Genomic DNA, 25787 nt, shown 5'->3' on the forward strand with positions numbered 1-25787 from the left:
AATTTTCTCCCAATCCGAAATCAATACTTGGAAAATTTAACTGTGAATATGACTCATTAGATTTTTGATACTACAATATATATATATTTTTTTACCTGCAAGAGTCCGGATAAAAGGAATGGGTTGATTTTCCGGAGCAACTTGGCATTTCAATCCATCTTGGTTTGGAGGGGGACAAATCTCCACACAACGGCTTGCCACTTGGTGGTAATGTATGATGCACCAGGGTCCAATGTAGAAGTTGATGTGCAGTGCAACTATGCCATCAAAACCCATGCAAATGCAATAAAAATGCTTTTTGAATAGCTGTCCACTGTAGTGACCTCTATGCATGAAAGGGATGTTTTAATCAAATAAATGCAGCCTTATAGTGAGCATACAGTAAGAGACATAAAAAAAAAACATTAACATTTTTTACAGGGCTCAAGATTTGAGTAAACCACAAAAAGGTATTATACAGGATTAATGCTACTTAATGGTTGGACATCTTACACCGACTTAATCGATTTTTTTACACGTTGCAACGATACATCGTATATCGTTAGTGTTTTGGTCGATGTATCGATCCATTAACCTATCGATCCATATTGATGTAGCCTATATTGTTACAACTTAAATCCTGCGAGCACATCATCTTCTTCCTCATCATCATCTCGTGCTGATCTCTGGGCAGAAGGGGGTGTGTTCTCATCAGAGCGCTGAAAATCCCCCCATTAGTCACATAAAAGCGACCCGAACGGCAGCTTTACATCATATTAAAGCTCGATCCTGTGCCGAAAGAGGACTTTTAACTATGTAGGCACGGAGGACAGGGTTTAAATGGGCAATCTGACGGGCAGCTGGAGATATAAGGAGCCGAGCACAGTGGAAGAATGCGACTCGACGTGGGAAACGGACTCGGAGAGCGACGAGCATCAGCCGGGAGGAGAGGAGGAGGACAGCGGTATCTCCGAGTCTGTGAGCCCGGCGAATGCCGTCAGAGGAGCCGAACAGCTGGATCACGGACCACCGCAGGTGCCTCTCATCATTCACGAGCACTAAAAGATAACAAAAGAAAAAGGATAACCACGGAAAATGGTCATTAGTCGCATCTGTAGGAATTGTAAGCGTATGACAGTGTGGAGTATAATCGGTTTGTCAACCTATTACCATTAACATTATAATTAGGCATGTGCTGCCGTAAAGAACACAACGTTACACTGAAAATTGTACATTTAGAGTAAAATATTGGCTAAATTTCGAACAGATGTATATCCAAAATAGTTTTGATGGACTCTATGTCGTGTCATATTGTCCCGGTAGGACAGATAGCCATACCTCTTAATTTTAGTAATCGGACGTTGGCTTTGTAAAATTGGTAATTATGCTTATATTAACACAATAAAAGAACATTATAGTAATAATAACTATTTTAAAAGTGTCCCACAAATTTGACCTATATTTGAAGAACCAGTTATGACCTTTTACTTTTGGCCTTTCAGTATTTTGGTCTATTTATGCCTATTTAATTTTGTCAAATGTATTGATCAAATTTGACCAAAACTGTTGAACATTTTTCAGATTTAGTTCCTTATACATACTTTCCTCTATCATGGGGTACAGTGGTGACCCCTTGTAATTTTCTCCTAAAAAAAACTTGAAGTCGCCATGAAATCAAAATGGATCATTCTTATTTTATGCAATATTGCAGTATTTGTTATGATTTTTCCATGCACAACATTAATTTAATAGTTTTCAAAATTACAAATAAAATACATGATCTTTACTCAAAATAACTTCCACTCCCTCTTCAACATCAACCAACATCTCTTCTCTGATGAAGTGCTTACTGGCAGGAGGGCGGAACAACCTGTCACTCACATGACATCACAGCATTAGCAAACCAAAACGATCCTACGATCCAATCAATTCCTGATGGACTGAAGTCCCTCCCTACATTTTTTCTTGTTCCAGAAGTCATTTCACTTGTACGTCACAATAGGGAGGGAAAGTAGTAGTAGTAGAAGAAAATAGAAAAATAATGCATTTGTACCGGTATATACATGAGTTAATATGAAACGCCAAAATGATTGAAATAAACCAGAAAAAGGGAAGAAGTTGTGTCACAGAGTTAACTTTTCTTAGAACGGTTAAAAGTGGGAGGGTGGGTAAAATCTTTGCCCTTGTTAGAAGTAATTTGTTTTAAAATGGCTCATGTTCTCTCAAGATTTCTGGATTTTAAGGCCACTGAGACTGTGACCTGTTCAATGTGACCTATTTCCTCAAGGGAAATTTGCTCTCTTGAATTTCCTGTCAGCAGAAATTGGATTTTTATTAATTTGAAACTAAGATTTTGATAACAGCTTTTCACTCACACCGTAATAGTTTTTTTAAACCCTGCATCAAAGAGCATTATTTAAAGCATTTATGTAAGTGAATATAATGTTATTAATTAATAAGCTTCACAGGCATTTCAGTATGTCATTGGTCCCGACAAGCAAACAGCTTCATGTTGTGTGTAGAGTGCAAGCCTTATGTGCTGTGCTTTCACTCAACCGTAAAGATGTTCAGTGTTTGAACATTACAAGAGGCTGAGAGCTAAAAATGGTCATGAATTAGTTAGAAAAAAGTACATACAGTAGTCTACAAAATGGAGCTCCTCTCTCCCGTCTAGAAGCATTTGCATCCCAGTGGGGAAGAGCAGTGACAATGTAGCTCAGATGCTGATGAGTGAAGTCATTCATACTCTCTTTCACTGCCTATGTAACCATTCTATTCCTCTCGCTCTCTTCCTCTCACACAGTTTGGTGACATAATGGAGTCTTCCACTAGGATGAAGAGGAGCTTTTATGCTGCAAAGGACTTGTACAAGTACCGCCACAGTTATCCGGTAAAGAGTTACATCTACTCGCTTTAGATTTCTCATGCAGAGCTCAGAGGCCGATCATCTTTGAATATGAAAGTTTCCAGTAAATATTGCCGTATTGTCATAAGAAAAAATAGACTAGATGTACAATTGTTTTTGTTTTTTTTGCTCTCTCACTCTCTCTGTATCCTTTGTCCTGGTTTTATTCTGGGATTTTGTTGCTCAGAACTACAAGGAGCCTCGTCAGCCGAATGAATATCGCAATCTGAGATTCTATCTGAATAAGATCCCCCTGGTGCCGGACGGTGAGTGTGTGTTTGCTTATATGTTTTAATGAAAGAAGCATAAGACTGTACAGTGGGATCTGGACTGAAAAGCAGGCCATCACTTACACTATATTGCCACAAGTTTTGGGATGTCTGCCTTTACATGCACATGAACTTGAATGACATTCCATTCTTAATCTGTAGGGTTTAATATGGAGTTGGCCCACTCTTTGCAGCTATAACAGCTTCAACTCTTCGGAGAAGGCTGTCCACAAGGTTTAGGAGTGTGTTTAAGGGAATTTTTGACCATTGTTCTAGAAGCACATTTGTGAGGTCAGGCACTGATGTTGGACGAGAAGGTGTTCTATCGGGTTGAGGTCAGGACTCTGTGCGGGCCAGTCAAGTTCCTCCACACCAAACTCACTCATCCATGTCTTTATGGACCTTGTTTTGTGCACTGGTGCACAGTCATGTTGAAACAGGAAGGGGCCATCCCCAAACTGTTCCCACAAAGTTGGGAGCATGAAATTGTCCAAAATTTCTTGGTATGCTGAAGCATTAAGAGTTCATTTCACTGGAACTAAGGGGCCAAGCCCAACCCCTGAAAAAAAAACCCCACACCATAATCAAACTTTACACTTGGCACAATGCAGTCAGGCAAGTACCGTTCTCCTGGCAACCACCAAACCCAGACTCGTCCATCGGATTGCCAGACAGAGAAGCGTGATTCGTCACTGCAGAGAACACGTCTCCGGTGCTCTAGAGTCCAGTGACGGCGTGCTTAACACCACTGCATCCGACACTTTGCATTGCACTTGGTGATGTAAGGCTTGGATGCAGCTGCTCGGCCATAGAAACCCATTCCATGAAGTTCTCTACGCACTGTTCTTGAGCTAATCTGAAGGCTACACGAAATTTGGAGGTCTGTAGCTATTGACAGAAAATTGGCGACTTCTGCGCACTGTGCGCCTCAGCATGCGCTGACCCCGCTCTGTGATTTTACGTGGCCTACCACTTTGTGGCTGAGTTGCTGTTGTTCCCAATTGCTTCCACTTTATTATAATACCACTAACAGTTGACAGTGAAATATTTAGTTATTTATTGGGGAAATTTCACGAATGGACTTATTGCACAGGTGGCAACCTATCATGGTACCACGCTTGAATTCACTGAGCTCCTGAGAGCGGCCCCTTCTTTTACAAATGTTTGTAGAAGCAGTCTGCGTGCCTAGGTGCTTGATTTTATACAACTATGGCCATAGAAATGATTGGAACACCTGAATTCAGTGATTTGGAGGGGTGTCCCAATACTTTTGGCAATATAATGGTATGTTTCTTACAATTCCTTCATATGTGTGCATTTTACTTCATCTACTGAATGTGTCGGGAGTGATATGCTCTAAATGTGAACTGTATTGTACCTAGGGGTGTGCGATATCACGGTTTTTGATCGTGGACGATTAAAATGTCTCCACGATCTGCTTTTGAAGAAATATCGTAGTATCGTGTATTTTATCAGTTGCAGTTCTGGCGCCGAGCTCCGTCTCAACATACAACAAATGTTAACGCAGAGGAACGGGACACTGCAGTTCACAGAAGTTCATTATTTGCATGTGCTTTAAAGCCTTGCTGGTTAAACATGTAATTCACGTGCTGATGCGCTGTTCTGACGTGTGCTTTCTGAGCGCATACACCCGAAGAACACGGGCACTGAAAGCCTGTCTAACAGCGTCTGTTTACTGGACTACGTTATAAGTTATCTTTCGAGTCTTATTGCGCTAATATTGTCAAATACACACAAGGTTTACATAAACAAAGTTGGTTATGTCTAAAGTGAAAGCAAACAGGAAAAAAATGAGAAAATCTGCTTGTCAAATGCGTGTATATTAGACGCGTCGCGTGCAGCTCTTAAAGCGACAGTAGCCAGTTAGTAAACAAGCTGCCTCTTGTCCTTAAAGAGATAGTTCACCCAAAAATAAAAATTCTGTCATTATTTACTCACTCTAATGTTGTTCCAAACCTGTATTAATTTCTTTCTTCTGTTAAAAATTAAAGTTATTTGGAAGAATGTGGCTTACCAAACAGTTGCTGATCCCCATTGACTTCCATAGTAGGAAAACATACTATGGAAGTCACTGGAGTACAGCAACTGTTTGGTTAGCCACATTCTTCCAAATAACTTATTTTCAACAGAAGAAAGAAACTTATTCGGGTTTAAAACAACTTGAGAGAGTAAATGATGACAATTAAAATGTTTGGGAGAACTATCCCTTTAATGTTAATAAAACAACAAAACACAAAGAGGAAATCACTCACTGCTCTTGACTGAGAACTTTAGTAGTAGCTTTAATAATAATCAATGTATAATTTATACAGTGAAGTCTATGTTGTGTTTTATTTTCGTATTTGTTCATTAGCCTAATTACTTTCTTCAATGCTACTGTTAAATACCCCTACTGTAGCTGAAAGAATAAAGCACTGTTTATTTCATTTGTATATTAAGTTGTGTATGCTTAATGTGTATCTTTGTTCCCAATTCTTAATAACAAAGAAAATAATGATAAAGATTTTTATCTTCACCACTTTGGCCTAAATGTCTGCCATTCTTTTTTCTTTTGTTACCTATAAGGCTTTTTTTTTTTAAATAGGGACATTAGTTTGGCTGTAATGCTCAGTCACTTGCAAAATAGTAAAACCAACATGAAAAAGAATCGTGATAAAATCGTTAATCGTGATTTTCCTGAAAAAAATCATGATATGATATTTTTGCCATATCGCCCACCCCTAATTGTACCATAGTGGAGGGATTTTCTTTTCACAAGAGCAAGTCTCTTTCCTTTATTCTTTAATAATTAACTAATATTATTGCTATTCTTTCCATGACTGCATTGTATGGTGTTCAAAATGTTTGCCAAACAAATTTGCTTTTATTGTTTTTAAATCATCATTATATTAAAGGAACTTCCTCTCTGGAAGTCCCTTGATTCTCATAATGAGACTGTGCCTTAATTGTTACTTGGGGAAATTGTGTTTGCAGTAATAACAAGCAGCCACTTCAGGGAAAGAAGCATTGGTGGAAATAATGATCTGGGCTGGTAATTCAGCAAGATTCAAACCATGGTTCACACAAACGATCCTTGATCCATAGAGTCAAAAAAAAAACATTTTACCCATGATTATTATAATACTTCAAGGAATAGTTTAGCCAGAAAATGAAAATCTATTCATATAAGTCATTATTTATTTGTTCCAAATTTGTGTGCTGTTATTTTTTTCTGTCTAATACTAATGAAAGTTTTAAAAAGTAATTTAAGAATGTACATAATCCACTTTTTACAGTACCTACAGATGTCTGTTATGAGATTGAATCATTATTTTGAGTAATATCTCATCAATTAATTGGTTTATGTGGTTCACAAAACCATTCCGAATCATTTGTTCAGCTCAAAGACAGATCTTGCTGGATTGGCTGATTAATGAAAAACAGCTTAAATTGAAGAAGAAAAAAAACAACTGTTTTTATACTTTAATACTGCTGTATTGAATCTTCTTAGCCATGGTCAATATGACCTGCCATTATTTACAGAAAAGCATATCCTTCTGATTTCTGTATCCATGGTTTTGAACAACATGAGGTCTGGGTGAGTAAATAGTGACTGAATTTAAATTTTTGGTTGAACTATTGCTTTAACCTCCATGTTGCACTGGACATAAAAAATTGCTGTGGATTAAATGTGTCGGTCTAAAAAGAGATTTTGCTAAAGGCAAAAAGTGTTGTCAGTCCCACCTACAATATTTTACCTGCCAACACAAGAATATTACAAAAGACATGAACATACATACTACATTTTTACCTAGACAAACATAAAGCAGTTTTTACAACTGAATACACATGCCAGCTGGTGTGAAGGAAGCACATGGGTTCTGGAGTGCTTCATTAGCTGAATGTTTTCCCTGAGGGCCACTTTAGGCAGGCAGACAGTGAAGACATCTCAGAGGAGCCATTGATTGGTTATTGTGGGCATGTTTGAGAATTAACTGAATCTGTTGTGCAAGCATTTAATGGCAGCAACTGCTTCACTGCTGTTTATGGAGAAGGACACGCACGCACGCACGCACGCACGCACGCACGCACGCACGCACGCACACACACACACACACACACACACACACACACACACACACACACACACACACACACACACACACACGCGCCGTTCTCTGTGTCCCCCAGAGATTTCAGTGTTTCCATGTCACAGATGACCTACACCTCTATTTACACTCTGAAACAACACACAGTCCTGTGTGTCTTCTTAAAGTGATATTCACCCAAAAATGAAAATTCTGTCATCATTTACTCACCCTCATGTCATAAAAATCAAAGCTGATATAAGCTTTGACTTCCTTTATTTCTGTGGAACATTAAAAGAAGATATGTTGATATGTCAAAAGATTTTTTCTCCATACAATGGTCACCAACATTCTTCAAAATACCTCCTTTTGTGTTCCACAGAACAAAGAAAGTCAAGCAGGTTTGGAACAAGTGGTGAGTAAATTATGACAGAATTTTCTCATTAGCATGTTAATGTGTTCATTAGAGAATAAGTGATGTCTGAGAATTAATCATTTTTCACAACATTCATAAAATGGATCAGAATGATTTGTTCACAAATTTCACTTATTTGTACAACTTAATGTACATGATCAAGGTTCCAGTAATTCTCAAGTTAATAGCTTGTTGGAAGAGAATACAAATCAATAACGACTTAAATGTTGGTATGCTCATTGTAAAAAAAAACCATATGGACTACAGATAAGATATTTAATGGCGCTTTTGTATTCTTTTTGAGACTGTCTGCATGAAAAATAATTACCAGGACATTATTCACAGTTTAACCTTTGGTTTTCACGGAAGAAATGAAGTCATAGGCATTAGAAAAAATCTTGACAGAATTGTAATTTTTGGGTGAACAGTCTCTTTATTAGAGTTTTAAGTGACTTATTCTGAGCTTGGCCCGTTGTGATGATTTATTATTTTTCTCTTTGTCCCCCCAGGTATTTATATTGAAGAAATCCTCACTAAATGGAGGGGAGACTATGAAAAACTAGAGCACAATCATACATACATTCAGTGGTAAGACATTTCATCAATATTCAAGCTTCTTGACGAGCAATAAAGTGCATAGTCAGTAATTGCTTAATAAGGCTTAATGACTTATTATTAGACTTCACAAATTGTTATTGGCCAGACACTTATTATTAAAGTATTATTATTGCTTGTTGAAAGAACAGAGAAAGTTACACACTGATATATGCATGAGGGATTTTTGGAGGGGGGATTAGATATGTTTTTCTTTACCATCTGTTTAAAATGAACTTCATCTTCTTTAGAAGCAAATCCTGTAGATCAAGGCAAAAGCAAACAAAAGCATGAAAGCGGGCAAAGGCAGTGATAAAGACAAAATCAGCACAATTGTGGTATCTGCAGGTCAAGGGGTCAGTAACATCCTCTTTGGCGACAAAGGATGGCCTTAGGATTTCGTTTTTTAGATTTAGATTTCATTTAGTTTTTTAAATGTTTAACGTTGCTTAAATATTCATGGACCGCTTTGGCTGACATCATCTCTTTAGTAACTGAAGAAGCTTTGGGGAATGTCTATGACTTGAAGGCATTTTCTGATTAAATGGACAATTTTCCTAACATTGAAGAGGCAAACGATAAAGGTTTAATCTTAATGGCAGAAGAAATGTGCAACCCACATTATAGGAAGGAATGTATGTAAGCTTTTCTACGAATTTGAGATTAAATCAAGCATGATTAATTAAACATCTTGCAAGCACTTTAGTGAAACAGCATCCAGCTGCTTGGGTGCATCATAGCTTTGGATATATCGAGACATGAAAATGCATATTTCATATTTGTCTTTTAAAGCTGTTGGTATCAGAGAAATACCCAACATCTCTTTTGGATTTCGATGATGATTATATCATTGAGGAAAAAGAGGAAATTAATCTTATTCAAACTGCAGTTTGTGCATAAGATAAGGTCTAATGTGTGAATTTTGAAGGACAATACGTGCCTGCATTCGCCTTATGCTTCTGTTGGCCAAACAATACAAATTGCTTTCTTTTGGCCTTATCAGATCTTTAAAGAAAGCTGTTCAGTTTGTAGTCCTAAAACCTGGAAGAGAATTAGCATTTGCGGAGTAGAAGAGACTTTTCAACATGACTAATGTAATTTTTTTAATCAATATGGGCTTAAAAATGTATTTTTTGCTAAATAATGATTTAAGTTACCACAAGCATGTTCTTGATCAACTGCTGATATTAGCAACATTTTCAAAGCACACAACAGGTTCAGTATTCACACTTGAGGTATAAATGTGTGTTATGGATTTATGTATCTCAAGTAAAGTTAACCACTGACCTTATTCTAATCAGTCAAAAAACTGCTAAAATTAGCCTTCAAATTGACATGTCATTTGCTTTTTAGTTTCATGCCTTAGTCATCCTATTTGCTCACAAGGTGATTTTCAGCTAACTTTGAAGGCCGTATGAAGGTTGAACAGTGGTTCTACAGTACGTCATGTGCTCTTTTAAAGCTCTCAGCTGGGTGTCGTTACATCTCACACACTCTCATAGCTGAAGCTCCTGTTCGTTCTTGTCTGTGCTGTGAGGGTGAGGAAGAGGGGGAGGACATGATGCCCCGAGCCCGCGTGAAATAACAACACGGTTCTAAAATCAGGCTTCGCGCTTATGCTGCCAATCGTAGCTCGGCAATCCCTCCTGCCGAGGAAAAAGTGATTAGCTTCTCTCATTCCCCCCTACTAATTTTTCACACTCTGTATGCTTGCAGGGCTATTTGCATAATATCAATTAGCGATATGTAAAAACACATAAACGGTGAGTGAGTGTAAGCAGTCAGGTTGCTAGCATTTTGCCTCTTTAAGTAAATAAAGATGAGATGACAGTGAAAGCAGAGTTGCCAATTCCGCTTATTATATGCACATTTGGCCTTGTTTTTTAAAAGAAGTCGCTTCTAGATTTGGGTATTCGTGGGTAGGCTCTTTTTTTGTAAATTATATCTTATCAGATAGACAAGGAAAATAAGTTGGCTTGTTTACATGTTTTGAGGACAATAAAATCACCATTTGCCAGGGAAGGGACTTCATTTAGGACGGGGCTAGAAAATGCTCTTCGGACATTTTGACCGAAAAACTTTTACGTTTTGTTTTTTAAGATTTTTTTACTTGATCGGAATGGTACAAAACTTGGTAAAGGTTTTGGCACTTGCTATGTAAACACACACACACACACAAAAAATCATGGATATCATTTGAAAAGGTTAAATGGTCCTGAAAAAAAATAGTCAGACTTTTGCTCCTCGCGGTCAAAAATGACCGCATTGGAAATGAATGGGAGACAAATTTCATCTAGTGAAAACTTTTGGTACTGCGGCCAAACAAAATTTTACTGAATTAGAAAGCTAATTTTTTGAGATATCAAACTCAAATTTGGAACACAATTTGTTTAGATTTATTGCTTTGATTTTCTTGCAGTTTTAGAGTAAAATGTGTTTTTGAAAATATGTATTTCATATACAAATTGAAAATAGTATTTTTGTGCATTTTTAATAACAATAAACGTAAAATTCTGTAAATGTTTTTTTACTTCAGCAATAATCTGCCAAGTGTCATCTTTGAAAAGAGATCAAACTTAAGTCTGTGCTCTACAGCGTTCAAGATTTACGACAGTTTAAGTTGGAAATAAATTTTTTTAAAATTGAGTCTATGCTCAAAAAGTGAATAAATGGATTTTGAATACAGTGTAAATATAATTTAGTACCATAAAATTCCCTAAAAATACAAAATATGAAATAAAAAAAACATTATCGAACTAAAATATAGTACATTAATTTGTAAAAGTTTGCCCATTGGCCTATGTACATCATCATGGCCTCCTAATCATCCCCATATATACTGATTGTCTTCATTACTCTGTCTCCTCTCCACCAATAAGCTGGTGTGTGGTGGGCGTTCTGGCGCAATATGGCTGCCGTCGCATCATCCAGGTGGATGCTGCACATTGGTGATGGTTGAGGAGATTCACCCCTTCTATGTAAAGCGCTTTGAGTACCCAGAAAAGCGCTATATAAATGTAACAAATTCTTATTATTATATTATGTGCGTATGCCCCACCAACCAAAATCAGGAGTCGCTTATTTTGGGCTTGTTTTTTTCAGGCCAGGTCACTTTTTCTCTAGCAAAATGTGGCAACACTTAGCGAAAGCTTAACTGCTATAGCAAGCATCCGGCCAGGACTTCATGGCTTCAGAGAGAGAAAAGAAACAAGGGAGGCTGAAGAGAAGAAGGGAAAAGAAAGATGTGCCAAGGTTTGCGGTTTGTCCTTCGCTCTAGTGGCCAGCAAGATGTAGGATCAAACTGCTGACAGAGAGAAATTTACCCTTTATTGCGTTTGTGTGTCTGTGTGTGTGTGTGTGTCCTTTTTCTTTTTCTCTTTCTTTTTCCTTGATATGGGTTTGTCAATGGTCAGTGCCAATACTGATATCTAGGGAACTTTGTATGGTTGATATAAAGCTAATGATGTAGGCCAATACAATGAAATTCTAGCAAATTACTATATTCCTGTAGTTCAAACAGTAGAGCGTAGCACTAGCAACGTCAAGGTCATGGGTTCAATTCCCAGGGTAAAACGTACACCTTCAATGAAATGTAAGTCTCTATGGATAAATGCATACAGTATATATTTAATATATTTCTTTTACTTGCTCGAAATTAATCAAAATGTTTCCTATAATACCAAAAATGTTTGCAGATGGTTATTGTCCAATGTTGTCAGTTGTTTCTGTAATTGATAAGTGAAGTTCACAACGTAATTTCGGGAGGAGTGAACCCATCTAATCTTTCAATTAACTGCCGGAGCATTTAAGCAGCCGCTCACCTTGCTCTGGCATCAGCTGTTTTGGCATCCCTCCACCTCCCCAACTCCACCAATATAATTTAGGCATCTTGCTACAATACTCATCATCCAAGCATTAGTAGTCCCACTGGGGGATATATCTAAGCTCGAGTTGAAGCTGCTTCCTCGAGCCCCTCCACTGCGGACAGCAAGCCGAATACGCTTAACCTTATTAGCTTATAGACTATATGGGCAAAGGAACTCGTGAAATAATGATTAATTCTGAGGCAGATCCTAACCTGTTTCTTGACTGCTGTTACAGGCTCTTCCCACTCAGAGAACAGGGCCTGAATTTTTATGCTCAAGAACTCACTCAGGATGAGATAAAGGTATGTTTCTAAAGTCAAACACCTCCTTTCAAGATCTGAAAGAACAGTCAAGACATATACACTCTTTAAAAAAAAAGGTTCTTCAGTGGTTCTTCGTATCAAATAACTTTCTTCTTTGTAAGAATTTTATTTTTTATTTTTATTTTTTTATTACTGTTTAAACCAGAGAACCATATTGCCAACTCAAGACCTTAAAATTTTATATCTTTAAAATAACTTTTTTTAAGTACTTCAAAGTTCTGGTACATAGAATAAACAACTAGAGAATAAAATGTTTTTTTTATATCCTAATATATCAAGCTGTAAAATCCTTTGGTTCTAATTGGAACCTTTATTTTTAATAGTGTGTTATCATCTAGTCAAAGGTGTCAGAACATCTAAAAATAGGTTTCAGGCAGTGGCACGTTGTGTTTTAGTGTCATCCTGCCTCTTTTTTTATTTGCCCTTAAATAACCTGCTGCAGTCATTGTGCAGATAAGCTTTTACAGAGTGACTTTTTGATGTCAACAGGAATTCCAAAGCACTCGAGAAGCCAAGAGACGCTTCCTCCTAGCATATACGATCATGTTGGATTTCTTTGGAATCAAACTCCTGGATAAAAATGGGAATGTGGCTCGGGCCCCAAACTGGCAGGATCGCTTCCAGCACCTGAATGAGTGAGTTGTCTTTTCGGTTTGCTGTTTTTAAGTCCTTTTTACTCTATAATTCCTTTCCTCTGATCTTTATGTTCTACTCCACTTGCACGAGTTCTCTTTACATTCCCTAATCTTAGTCTCCTGTCTCCTGACATATTTAGCGTGCTTCAGTCCAGGGAGTTAGCATCCTTAGTCTCCAATCCCTGAAACACAATTTTGGTCATGACCCTGACTGTACCGTCATGTGACCATCTCATGCATTGGCCCTAGAAATGGGTCAGACGCACAGAGGAGGATAAATAGAGAAGAACTGAATAGGATACAAAAACTTTTACATTTAGAGAGATGGTGAATGCGAGCAGGGAAAGAAATGTAGAGACAGTTGGAAAGGAGAGTTGAAAATGAGTTTGATGAACGCATGATAAGCAAGGAGGGAGCGAAAGAAAATCCGCAGTGCAGCTCGCTGAGTGGTAGACATAGATGACTGTGCGTATCTGTCTGTCTGTCATTGCCCCAGGACTGTGCCATAGAGGACACATATTACATTACAGAGAGCCACCGCTTGATGAACTTTGTCTGCAGTGTGAATGGGCCTGTACCAAAAGCTATCATTTTGAGAACGCTGTGTTTATTATCTTACACTGGACAAAAATGACTCCTTAATGTGTCACGGTTTCCCCTGGTCCTGTCCCACACTACACTTCCCAGCATTCCCCTGGATCCTCACCTGCATGCACTCTCCCTGATTATCACCTGCACCTCGTCTCCTCATGATCACCACTCACGCTGCATAAAAGCCTCAGTCACCCTACACTCCTGGTCCGATCTCGTCTATTCTGGTCCCTGGTTCCCAAGTAATCTTCTAGAGACATTTCTGGTATTTTTGGTATTCCTAGTATCTTCTAAATATTTGTTTTACCTTTTATTTTGGAGTCTGCATATCGTGTATAAATAAAGCCTAAGTTTATTTTACCTGTTCCTGAGCGTTGTGTGACAGAAGATCGGACCACACACAATGCAGGACTCCATCCATGCCGCTCTACAGGATTTCCTCCACGCCCTTCGATTCCCAGCACCTCTTCCTTCACCGCAAGTCTACCCCACTCCGTTCATCTTCCGTCTCCGCCCTGCCGAACCGGCGTTTCTGTTTGGATCCACCAAACCCACTCCCCACACCTGCCCTACCAAAGAACCCTTTCGCTTCGGTTCCGAGTCATCCCCCTCACCAGCCCCGACGAACCACCGCATCTCATCTGGCCAGCCGAAACATTGCACAACCAAGACCACCCAGACCGCGTGGATCGACAGCAAGAGCCCACCTCTTTTTTCCAAGTCGAGCCTGCTTTTCACGACATGCCTGAGCTTCTTCCCGCCGAGACCGACATGCCTGAGTTTCTGTCTTCCGAGCCCGCGACTAACGTCTGCCCAGCCGAACCCGCGGTTCACGAGTCAAGTGAGTCAAGTGAGTCGAATCCCGAGTCAAGTGAGCCGAGTGGCGAGTCAAGTGAATCAAGTGAGTCAAGTGAATCAAGTGCCGTGTCAAGTGCCGTGCCAAGTGAATCGAGTGAGTTTTTGGTTCCAGCACAGAGGAACTTTCAGTGTTTTGGAGAGTTTGACTTATTTGCCCCTTTGTCTTGTGAATCTGTCTGTCATGTCCCGGATTCTCTGTTCCCGCCCAGCCTCCCTCTCCCACCACCTCTCCAAAATACTGTTTTATGTTTGGATGATGTTTGTCTGGACCTTCAAGCTCCTTCCCAGTTCACAACCATTTTTGCTGCCCAATCTTCGCCTCCCCCCATCAGCCCCTCTGTTCCACCTCTGCCTCCTCTCAGGGGTGTGGTTTCACTGCTGGACTGCTGGGGGTCATCTCACCCTGGGCGTGAGGACCCCGTGGCTTCGCCTCCAGCCTCTGTACACTCCACTCCACTTCGACCCGTCGCCCTGACTCCTACGCCTATGCTCCAACCACCCTTGATGTCTGCAGTGACCATCGGACATTCGGCTTCACCGGGCTCCCTCGGTACTTCGGCTCCACCTGGGTCGGACATCGCACCACCTTCGCTGCGGACTTGCGGGTCGTTCAGTGCTCTCCGACCCTCCACCCCTTCGGCTGCGGTTTGCTCCGCCCTCCCTCAGGCTCCACCTCTGCCCTCGGTCACTCCTGCTCAACGTCAGCCCTCCGGATCCCTGTTTCCACCTCGGGGGGATGTCGCTGCGGCTCTGTCGTGGTCTCCTAGGTCTTCTGTGTCCTGTCACTCCTTCGGCTCTCCGGCGGCACGGTGGGCTCCACCTTCCACGTTGTCATCGCTTCCTGTCATCACCATGAGACCTGCCGGCTGTCTTTCCCCATGGCTCCTCCCTCCAGCTATGCCACCGTGGAGCACAGTTCGGTTTAGGCGCGAGGTCGCGCCTTCCGGGAGGGGGATGTAATGTCACGGTTTCCCCTGGTCCTGTCCCACACTACACTTCCCAGCATTCCCCTGGATCCTCACCTGCATGCACTCTCCCTGATTATCACCTGCACCTCGTCTCCTCATGATCACCACTCACGCTGCATAAAAGCCTCAGTCACCCTACACTCCTGGTCCGATCTCGTCTATTCTGGTCCCTGGTTCCCAAGTAATCTTCTAGAGACATTTCTGGTATTTTTGGTATTCCTAGTATCTTCTAAATATTTGTTTTACCTTTTATTTTGGAGTCTGCATATCGTGTATAAATAAAGCCTAAGTTTATTTTACCTGTTCCTGAGCGTTGTGTGACAAATGAGTTTTTTTTTTTTTTTTAAACAATCCATTTCAGATCAGTTTTCTTGAGAAGGAACACTGCATAAGATATTTAGGCCTGTTTTCAAGTAATGTAATTTAAATGTAATTGTTTTTGGATATACTGCACTGTCAGATGTTTTAACTTATTTTAATATTGTTTATACTTCAAACAAGTTAAAAATCTGCCTGTACTTTGCAACTACATGTCAACTAACTTTTATTAGAGTATTAGTAGACTCCCTGCTTAATATCTGCTAACTCTTTACTGTGATGGTCCTCCAACAGACAATCTACTAACTATAAGTAACTTTGCAAGTACGTCAACTGATTCTAACCCTAACCCTACCAGTCTATTAATACTCTACTAACACTCTAATAAGAGTTAGTAGACATGTACAGTAGGTGCAATGTTACTTATAGGCAACAGAATGTGTTAAAGGGACCATCAAAATAAAGTGAAACCAAAGTTTACAGTGTAGCCATAGATTAGCCAAAACAACTTAAGTAATGTCAATTCAATTTCAGTATCCCAAAGTTAATTGGTACTGTGTCCTATTAATTAATTTTTAAAGTGTGTATAATATGGAGGGTTCTTAATACTTAAAACTAGGTCACATAAGTAAATAATTGGTATATTTTATTAATATATGGTATATATTTTATTATTTTGTATTGAGCAAGTTATATTGTTAATACAACTAAAGTGTGTCGAGGTGTTCAATATACTATGGCCTTGGGCACCTTTTGTATAATGGTTACTTTAGAAAAGCACCCAAGAAAACCCCCCAACAGACCAGCCTTTGTTTTTAGTAAATACATTTAGTAAATATGGTCATTTTTATTGCAGAAATAGGGACCATTCACACAGAACATGTTTTTGCGGGTTAAAAACGTGAGACGCAGGTCAGTGAAATGGAAAAAAATGCTATCTTCTTTTAGCTTGAGGTCCGCATTTTTAGAACATTTTTGCAAAACACTGCAAAAGAAGCAAGACGTGAGAGCAATGGTCTCATTCTGTGTGAACGACCCCTTAATATGCTTGGACCCTTTTCCACTATTCCTGACAAACTCCAATGACCAAAAATAAAATGTCATAAAATGTTCTCTTTTGTCAACAACCCAATTACTTTATTGAAAATGTTGAACATTGTGTTAAATGTATTTTTTGTACTGTGACCTCTTGTCTTTCCAGGTCACAGCACAACTACTTGCGTATCACTCGCATTCTGAAAAGCCTTGGTGAGCTGGGCTTTGAAAGCTTCAAGCTGCCCCTGGTGCGTCTGCTTTTGGAGGAGGCACTGGTGGAGGGCACATTACCCAACATGCGTCACAGCGCACTGGAATACTTTGTCTACACACTGCGGCACCACGCTCAGAGACGCGCCCTGCTTCGCTTCGCCCAGCGCCACTACCACCCGCCCGAGAACTTCATCTGGGGGCCACCCAGGAAGAAACGCATTCCGGCCTCTGGATCCACAGGGACAAGAGTGGGAAAAAACGAGGCGGTGGAGAGGAGCGCGGGCAAAGCCAGGTCACCTAGGGAGGGCAGAAATCATTTTGAGAGGGAGGTGGAGGACTTGGACAAGAGGAAGAATGGAGAGTGGAAAACAGCAAAAGGGTCCAAGGTCGTCCTGCAGGAGTGCAGGGGGAGGGTAGATCTAGAAGAATATATTGAGACCATTCCTCTGTAAGAATAGAAAGAGAAGGATTCTGGAAATGCTCAAGTAGCCTGAGCTGAGCTTCAAGTTAGGCAAAGTAATGGCACAGCAATATTATTCCATACTATTGCCTTTTAGAGACTTGTTTTGTGAACAACTTGACTGTTTGACTTTTTGTTTTTTTGAAATACGAAGTGTTTTTTCTAAACTCTGAATACTTTTCAAAGTGTTAGCGGATGAATTTCTCTGCTGTAATTCTTACTTGCAGCCCTCTGGAGAGTTCTTAGCACATGTACAAGTGTTAGTATATATATATATATAAGTGCTACCTGAGCACATTGTGTGAAATATTGCACTTTTTGTGTATTCAGTCTTCCCCTGTGAGAGAATATTATCTTAATCTACAGGCTTTGAGAATAGGCTTTATTTGCTAATCATAAGGCCGACTCTCAGACAGACGTGTCTTTTTTGAGTTTAGAGCTTGCTGAAGTTTCTTGTTATGGATAGGCTACTCGTAGCTCCTTGCAACAGATCATAATAATGTGTAGTCAGTGTGAATATACTTGCAGGAATTTTCAGGTAATTGATCTTCCATGTTTTTATAGGTACGTGTGAGACTTTAATCCAGTTTTCTCAAAAACGTCTTGCAATATAAAGTGCCTCTTCTTCCGTTTGTTACAGCATGTGTCGCTCTATAATTTTGAGTCTAAGTAGTGTGCCGTGTGTGGAAAAACGATAGGCAACGCAAAACGAACGTGAATTTTATGTTTTTTGATTAAACAAAGTATCTATCAAATTATGTAACTTTTTTATGAAACTTGAACAGATAAATTCTGTTTTGACGGCATTAAATAAGTGTGGTGTGACAGATGGCAGGTTGGAGTAATGGCCGTTGTAAAAGGTCTGCATGAACACAATTTAAATATATTCGCGTAGTTGTAAAAATGAATGTACTGTGAGTGTTTTATTATGGATGCTCGCTGAAAAAGTGTATTTTGGAGAAGTTTGTGAGGATCGGTGGTGGGCATCAGACTTGCAGTATTGATTCGGAGAGGAAGGGGGGCCTTGGAGTCAAAAAGGTTGGGAGCCACTGGGTTAGGGGTTATTTTTTGTTGTAGCAATTCACCTTTTCTGCACGCCCATTACTCTGACCTGCAGCCCTGTCTCGATCATGGTGTGACAGAGCGCGCGCGTTAACCCATCTTCTATTCCTACTAGTTAAAGCACAAAATAAACATGAATGGACTTCCAAAGGTCTGTTTAAAAATAAAGTAGCTTACAACTTACTAAAATGTATCATTTCTCTCGTAACTGGCAAAGAAGAGTTTTCAACGGCGGAAAGACGTCAATAAAACAGTTTGCGAACATGGTAATGTTATACATTTACCTCAGGAAAGCCATTCAGTGGCCATAGCGTTAGCTAGCTGGAAAAGTAAAATTATAGTTTATATATGCACTGCACACTATTATAAATAAACTTTATATTTTACTTTGCCTGTTATTGTCTAAATTATAAGAATGAACTTACTAATTCTGACAGGAACTGTGGAATCTTTAGACGTCATTTTCTCAAAAAAACGTTTTTTTATGACAGCCACAAATTCAATTATGATAGTTATCTCGACGGCGGTTTGAAAGATAATGGTAGTGTAATGTTATAATGCAAAAAAGTTGCTTTTTCATTTAGTCCATATAGCCTAACTCAAAACTAAGTGATGGAGCACTTACTGTATTCTCTGTGTGAGAGTGTATATGCTGCCTTACTCTCATCATACTTAGTGTTTATGTGTGGACAATCTGGGGCAGGGCTATTGATGGTCACTATCCACATAAAATACAAATAGCCTACATTTTTAAAGCAGATATTAATGGATCAAGTGTGTATGTTACTCTATGTGTTCCACACTGCTGTTTCAGAGTGTACCCAGAGGTCTAGCCATACCTCCACAGCACAGATGTGTGTGTGTGTGTGTGTGTGTGTGTGTGTGTGTGTGTGTGTGTGTGTGAATCTGTTCTGCCTGTTTTAGTTTCTACCGGCACACAAAAAAGAAGTGAACATTTTCAGGAAAGACCCATTTCTTCCGTAATAATGACTGAAGTTTATCTTCCTTTCTTTTTCATTAAACGATGAAGGCTCTCTGTCCTCTTCCTGTTTTTCTCGCAGCCTCTTTCCCTCAGTCAATATTTGGATTGAGCACACTTTTCTGTTTGCCGTCTAACCCAGTTCGTACCCTGGGGTTCATTAAACCCCGTCTCTCTGAATGTGAGAGTCTCATCCCAAATGGACAGATGACGCTTGTGTCTAAAATATGCCTTCATCTGGTCATTTTTTGAATGCAGAAATGCATGTGGTATGGCAGTTGGTGAAAAGAAAAATGACATCTGATGGGGAGATTGAAAGAAGTAAATTTGTTCATAAATGTCTTTTTCAACTTCTACTAAGAAATACATATTAAATATTTGCTTGCTTATCTCTTAAGTTCACTTGAATTTGTTCTTGATTTTTAGTTGTGAAGTAATAATGCTTTGGAAGCCAGTCTGAAACCAGTTTTTTTTAGGAGACAGGCTACTTTTATACAAAAACATTGCCTTTAAGTCAAGCAACGAGACTTCAGTTTCAGACATAGCTAGTGACTGGGAAACAAATAGCCATCTTCTCTTTGTCCATCTTGGTCTAAAAGACTGTTGAATCCACATTTTAGTGTTTCTTGTGCCATAATTGTTGGAAACAGTTTGACTGGCCTAATATATGGCACTATAAGTGTTTTAACTGTTGGGAAGTGATAATTTGTTATCAAAGGAATTGTGACGTTTCTATTGTGGCCTACTGTATAATAAAGTGCAGATCTTTGACGAATTGTAAGTGTGTGAGCGTGTAAATGTGGCTACTGAATTTTGATGTTTTGCAAACTTGGGACAACTGCTATTATGCATCTGTACATTTAATTCAATTGAATTTAACTGAATTAAACTATGGGGCCAGTTGTCAGAGGAGAAATGGGTATGTTATTATTATGACTTTTCAAATATATATTTATGCACTTAAAAAGATAAATGCACATATAAAACAGTTCTTTGTGATAAAAAATGCTGAATAAATAAATCGAACCACATTAATTTCATCACCTTTTTTTATTAAACAGCACCTTGGAATACTTCTGATTAGTCAATCACAGCATTATGTGTTAATATCATTTATAATTACATATATAGTATATATAATTAAAACTATAATAATGATATCAGAATGATACGGGACAGCTTTTGGGTCCCTATGTTTTGCAATAGCAACCGACTAACTGAAGGTCATCGCTTACATATGTCATTTCAAAACAATCTCTCAGCTTAAGATAAACCAGCCCAGTGTGTTGTGTCTTTGACAGAGGACAAGTTGAATATCACTCTGTCCCGTCCCATAATCCATATCGCTCGGTTCGGTTGAGAGGATTTTTAAGTCAGGGAATACAGTTAAAATCACAGAAGAGTGGTAGGCCTACCATATGGTCTGTTCAGGCAGCCTGGTCCCATGTGGGCTTAAGGAGACCATGTTTGCTGTAATCAGCTTGAGCCTTGCTGTTGCTTGTCAAACTGTCAGTGTGTGGAAGCGGTTTTCCTGACGTACACCTGTGAGTGTGACTTTGCCTGCCAGCTCTTCAGTCAAAGAGTTGTCAGACACAAACCTGGCCCGCCTCTCCTGGTGCGCTCCTGCACATCTTCTCCTGTGGTTTTCTTTGACTACCAGTTGGTAGAACATGCTCATGTTCTATCGCAAACAAAAAAGTACCATGATATTTGCCATGTTTTAGAGACATGTACCATGGTAATATTGTGAAATATTGTGAGTGTCATATAAATATGATGGTATGTGTATGGAAATCATTCAGCAATGGTATATGGGTGATCTTTTCAACTACGGACGCATATAAAAAACTATTTAATGTCTGTTGTCGGTAATATTTTAAAAATGTTTTTAAAATAAATATTTTTCTTTCTTTTTTTTGCTCACCAAGGCTGCATTTATCTGTTCAAAAATACAGTAAAAACAGCAATATTACTACAATAATTTTTTTAAAATATATTTTGTTATGCAATTTATTCCTGTGATGGGATAGCTGAATTTTCAGCAGTTACTCGAATGATGATACTCACATGATCCTTCAGAAATCATTCTAATATGCTGATTTGCTGCTCAAGAAACATTTCTTATAGGATCCATATATCAGCACTTGTGCTGCTCAATTTTTTTGTGGAAACCGTGACTTTTTTCCCCAGAATTCTTTGATGAATGAAAAGTTCAAAAGAACAGCATTTATTTCAAATAGAACTCTTCAGTATCATTATAATTTACTGTAACTTTTGATCAATTTAATGCATATTTGCTGGTTACATAATAAAATAAAATATATTTACAGTAGGGCTCTGCATCTGCTCTGTAGGGCTCACAAGTGAAATTAACCAAATTTTTGTGTTGTGAGACGATAATAATTGTAATTTTGGAAATATTTGTTATGCAGTGCAAGGGAAGAGGAGAGTCAAGGATCTAATTGCAGCAAAATATTTTTTTTAAAACACAAACATATCAACATCTTAATAAACACGCAAAGACAACGTATTTAAGTATAATTGAACAGACACGGTCTTAATTTTGTTTGTTTACTGACCCAGTATGCATCAGTTAGCAGTTAGTTAAACACTGTTTTACTCAACTACTGTGGTTGCTCTGTGTTAAATGTGCTGAGTGGAAGGCAGCGTGGCCGTACTGATCAGGAGTGACAGAATGAGGTGGAGGGGTTGTGTGTTGGAGAGCGGATACTTCCCATGACTCACTGCTCTAGTTTGTGTGTGTGTGTGTGTATGTGTGTGTGTGTGTGTGTGTGTGTGTGTGTGTGTGTGTGTGTGTGTGTGTGTGTGTCTATCTCTTGCTGTGCTGTATAGTCTCATTCAATTAGAAGCTTTAAAGCTTCATACCATGAACATAACACAGAAACACCGGCATCAACCACAGGTCAGGCATGAATGGATCAGTCAGCGTGTTTAGATGAGGCCTACTGAATGATGCAGAGCCCTACTGTTTACATGGCCCAAGCAACTGTGATATCCCAGCAGTCATTGCGCCTTTTTACTGGAATTCTAGCTTACTACTTGCTGAATACTATGCATTATTTACTGATTGCTGTATTTTTTGTTCAAAATAGAAAGTAAACATTTCTTTAGATATATTTCCTTTTGGCAATGGACAGTATAGCGCAGAACAATTTAGAATGCTTGTTACCTTTTCATTTAATTCAGTGCAACTCCAGACAGACACACAAACCTTGATTTTCTACAAACCTTGATTTGCTATTTGGTATTCGGTGTAATTAAGGGGAGGGAACATTCTAGAGAGAATTTGATTGGATAAAAAATTAAATGCTGTTCTTTTTTTAACTTTCTATTCATCAAAGAATCCAGAAAATGGTATGATGGTTTCCACAAAAATATTAAGCAGCACAACTGTTTTCATCATTGATAATAATTGGAAATGTTTCTTGAGCAGCAAATCAGCATATTAGAATGAATTCTGAAGGATCATGTGACACTGAAGACTGGAGTAATAATGCTTAAAATTCAGCTTTGCATCACAGGAAACAAAAAAATATTAAATAGAAAATAGTTCCTTTCGATTGTAATAATATTTTACAATTTTACTGTATTTTATTGCTCAAATAAAGGCCATCTTGGTGAGCATAAGAGATTTTTATATAAGAATATTTTATACATAAGAATTTTTTTAAATCAACCCCAAATATTTGAACGGAATAAGATGAGTATAGCCTATTTGTGGTTTATATATTTGCTCAAAGTATGTGCCAGGTTAATATCCGACTGACATTACTTTCAAAGTTAACCGATTTCAACCCACAAAATTGTGGTTTCATGCGGTCTTAAAGGAGCAATGTTCATTTAATCCTGCTGACCGCAATGATAAGAGTATAAGCAGCTGTTTACCTCACATCTTCCAGCAACTCTTTCATCAGCTCTCTCTCTCTCTCTCTCTCTCTCTCTCTCTCTAGTGATATCATGTTGAAAATTTGACCTTGAGTCGAGTCTATCTTCTGAGCTCCACTGAACAGCTAGATAAACATGTTTTGCCAACATCTCTTTCAGAAATGATAGTAACTGTTTTCCTCCCTGGTATTTTATTGTGAAATTATATTCTCAACTAAAGACAAGTACTTTATTAATACCATGATCATGAATATGCATTCATGCTTCAGGCTATCGGGGTTTATTTGTCATGCCTACTGGTTTATAAGTCCATTACGACTGAGGTTGCAGGGTTGGTAGTGTCATATATCTAGTGCAGATGGGTTTTTACACAAGTCTAGGGACTGTCCGTTCCACACTATTTGAATTTTGTCCAGCTGACAAATACGAGTGACTTCTCCTTTTAGAGTGTTTCTCTTTCTTTCTGTCAGCTTCACTGAAACTGAACTTCTGAACCCCAGACCTGTAAATTAGAGTCTTGTGATACAGTTTTTTTTAGCACCCGGGTTCACAACCTTACCTAATTAATTTTTAAATAGAATGTACAGTGTTTTAATTTGACATTTATTCACATTTATATATACAGAATGCAATAATCATGCAATTTAATGATGAAAGATTCATTTATTAAAAAACATTTATTCAAACTCACTGATAATCTAAAGGGTTAAAAATGGGTGTGACGCTTATGTATGTTTTACCAAAAGCTCAATTACTTTGCAAACTGTCATACGATATAGATCGAACTGTTTGTGTTCTCACTTTGATTCCCCATTGGGATGAGGGTAACTTGAAACCCCAGATGTTCTTTGATGGAAACTTATGTTTTCTGTAAAGAGGAAGTGTTGATAGGACTCATAGCAGTGCGTGTAATGAAACGGCCAGTTATGTCAACTCAATTCTTCACTGTTAGCAGCCGTGTGGCTTCAGATGACCTTCCTTGAGCCATGAAATGACAAAGAGCATTAATGCCTTTGTCCAGGATATTATCCAGCCATTACACAGCTGTTCCCATGCAAGCTTAATACACCAAGTGTGTAAAAATGAGTCACACTTTGCCAGTAAGCACATACTTGCATCTTGGTTAATTCCCTTTTTACACCAAGGTTTGTGCAGTGACCCCTGCCAATACACAGTTCAAACATTTGGATCGGTAAGATACTTTTGCACTCTAAAAAATGCTGTGTTGTTTCAATCCATGTTTGGGTCAAATATGGACAAACCTAACCGTTGGTTTATTTTTTAATTCAATTTTACACCCAATGGTTGGGTTTGTCCATATTTGACCCAAATGTGGGTTGAAACAACTCAGCATTTTTTAGAGTGTGTTGAAAGAAGTGTCTTTATGCTCACAAAGGCTACATTTATTTGATCAAAATAAAGTGAAAACAGTAATATTTTATTACATTTTAAAATAACTTTTCTATTTGAATATATTTTAAAATGTAATGTATTACTGTGATGGAAAAGCTGAATTTTCAGTAGTCATCACTCCAGTCTTCAGTGTCACATGATCCTTCAGAAATCATTCTAATAATTTGGTGCTTAAGTAACATCTCATCCTCCTGGATCTGTCTGCTGCCTTCGACACTGTGAACCATCAGATCCTTCTGTCCACCCTCTCATCACTGGGCATCACAGGTACTCCTCTCCACTGGTTTGAGTCCTATCTCACAGGTAGGTCCTTCAGGGTCACATGGAGAGGTGAGGTATCCAAAGCACATCAACTGACCACAGGAGTTCCCCAGGGTTCAGTTCTTGGACCGCTCCTCTTCTCCATTTACACCACATCACTGGGACCCATCATACAGGCACATGGTTTCTCTTACCATTGCTATACTGATGACACCCAGCTCTACCTCTCATTTCAACCAGATGATCCCACAGTAGCTGCACGGATCTCAAGCTATCTGGCGGACATCTCGACATGGATGAAGGAACATCACCTGCAGCTCAACCTGGCAAAGACTGAGCTCCTCATCCTCCCTGCCAATCCGTCTCTACAGCACGACTTCACTATCCAGCTAGATTCTTCCTCAATCACCCCATCAAGGTCAGTCAGAAATCTTGGAGTAATCTTTGATGATCAGCTGACCTTCACAGACCACATCACAAACACAGCTAGATCATGCAGGTTTGCTATGCACAACATCAGGAAGATCAGGCCTTGCCTAACTGAGCATGCAACACAACTTCTCGTCCAGGCCCTGGTCATTTCTAGGCTTGATTACTGCAATGCTCTTCTGGCTGGACTTCCATCATGTGCAACTAAACCTCTACAAAT

At 39.0% G+C, this 25787-nt stretch overlaps 1 protein-coding gene and 1 long non-coding RNA gene across 3 annotated transcripts; both read left to right on the top strand.

The window, feature by feature from the left end:
* The first annotated feature begins 581 nt into the window (after positions 1-581).
* ogfrl1 (opioid growth factor receptor-like 1) lies at positions 582-18167 on the top strand. 2 transcript variants are annotated; one of them, XM_056236952.1, is made up of 8 exons: positions 582-1014; positions 2783-2869; positions 3072-3150; positions 7624-7656; positions 8166-8244; positions 12352-12418; positions 12929-13074; positions 17011-18167. In XM_056236952.1, the coding sequence occupies exons 1-8, from the start codon at positions 820-822 to the stop codon at positions 17507-17509; spliced, it is 1185 nt and encodes a 394-aa protein (XP_056092927.1). In that variant the 5' UTR covers positions 582-819; the 3' UTR covers positions 17510-18167. The 2 variants fall into 2 exon arrangements, with proteins under 2 accessions (XP_056092927.1, XP_056092928.1); XM_056236953.1 differs by lacking the exon at positions 7624-7656.
* A 1092-nt stretch (positions 18168-19259) lies between these two features.
* Positions 19260-20333, top strand: LOC130072061 (uncharacterized). The gene is made up of 2 exons (XR_008804068.1): positions 19260-19435; positions 19529-20333. It is a non-coding gene; the product is annotated as an uncharacterized LOC130072061 (long non-coding RNA).
* The last annotated feature ends 5454 nt before the right edge of the window (positions 20334-25787 follow it).

The sequence above is a fragment of the Rhinichthys klamathensis genome, unplaced genomic scaffold, assembly GCF_029890125.1.
Source record: "Rhinichthys klamathensis goyatoka isolate OS25496 unplaced genomic scaffold, OSU_Roscu_1.1 h1tg000474l_1, whole genome shotgun sequence".
Lineage (NCBI taxonomy): Eukaryota > Metazoa > Chordata > Actinopteri > Cypriniformes > Leuciscidae > Rhinichthys > Rhinichthys klamathensis.

Bases quoted from the DNA above. Each gene is read 5' to 3' on its own strand.
- ogfrl1 (XM_056236952.1), top strand. From the start codon at position 820: ATGGGCAATCTGACGGGCAGCTGGAGATATAAGGAGCCGAGCACAGTG. The intron at 8,245-12,351 runs GTAAGACATTTC...CTGCTGTTACAG, and splicing joins AATCATACATACATTCAGTG to GCTCTTCCCACTCAGAGAAC. The intron at 13,075-17,010 runs GTGAGTTGTCTT...TTGTCTTTCCAG, and splicing joins CGCTTCCAGCACCTGAATGA to GTCACAGCACAACTACTTGC.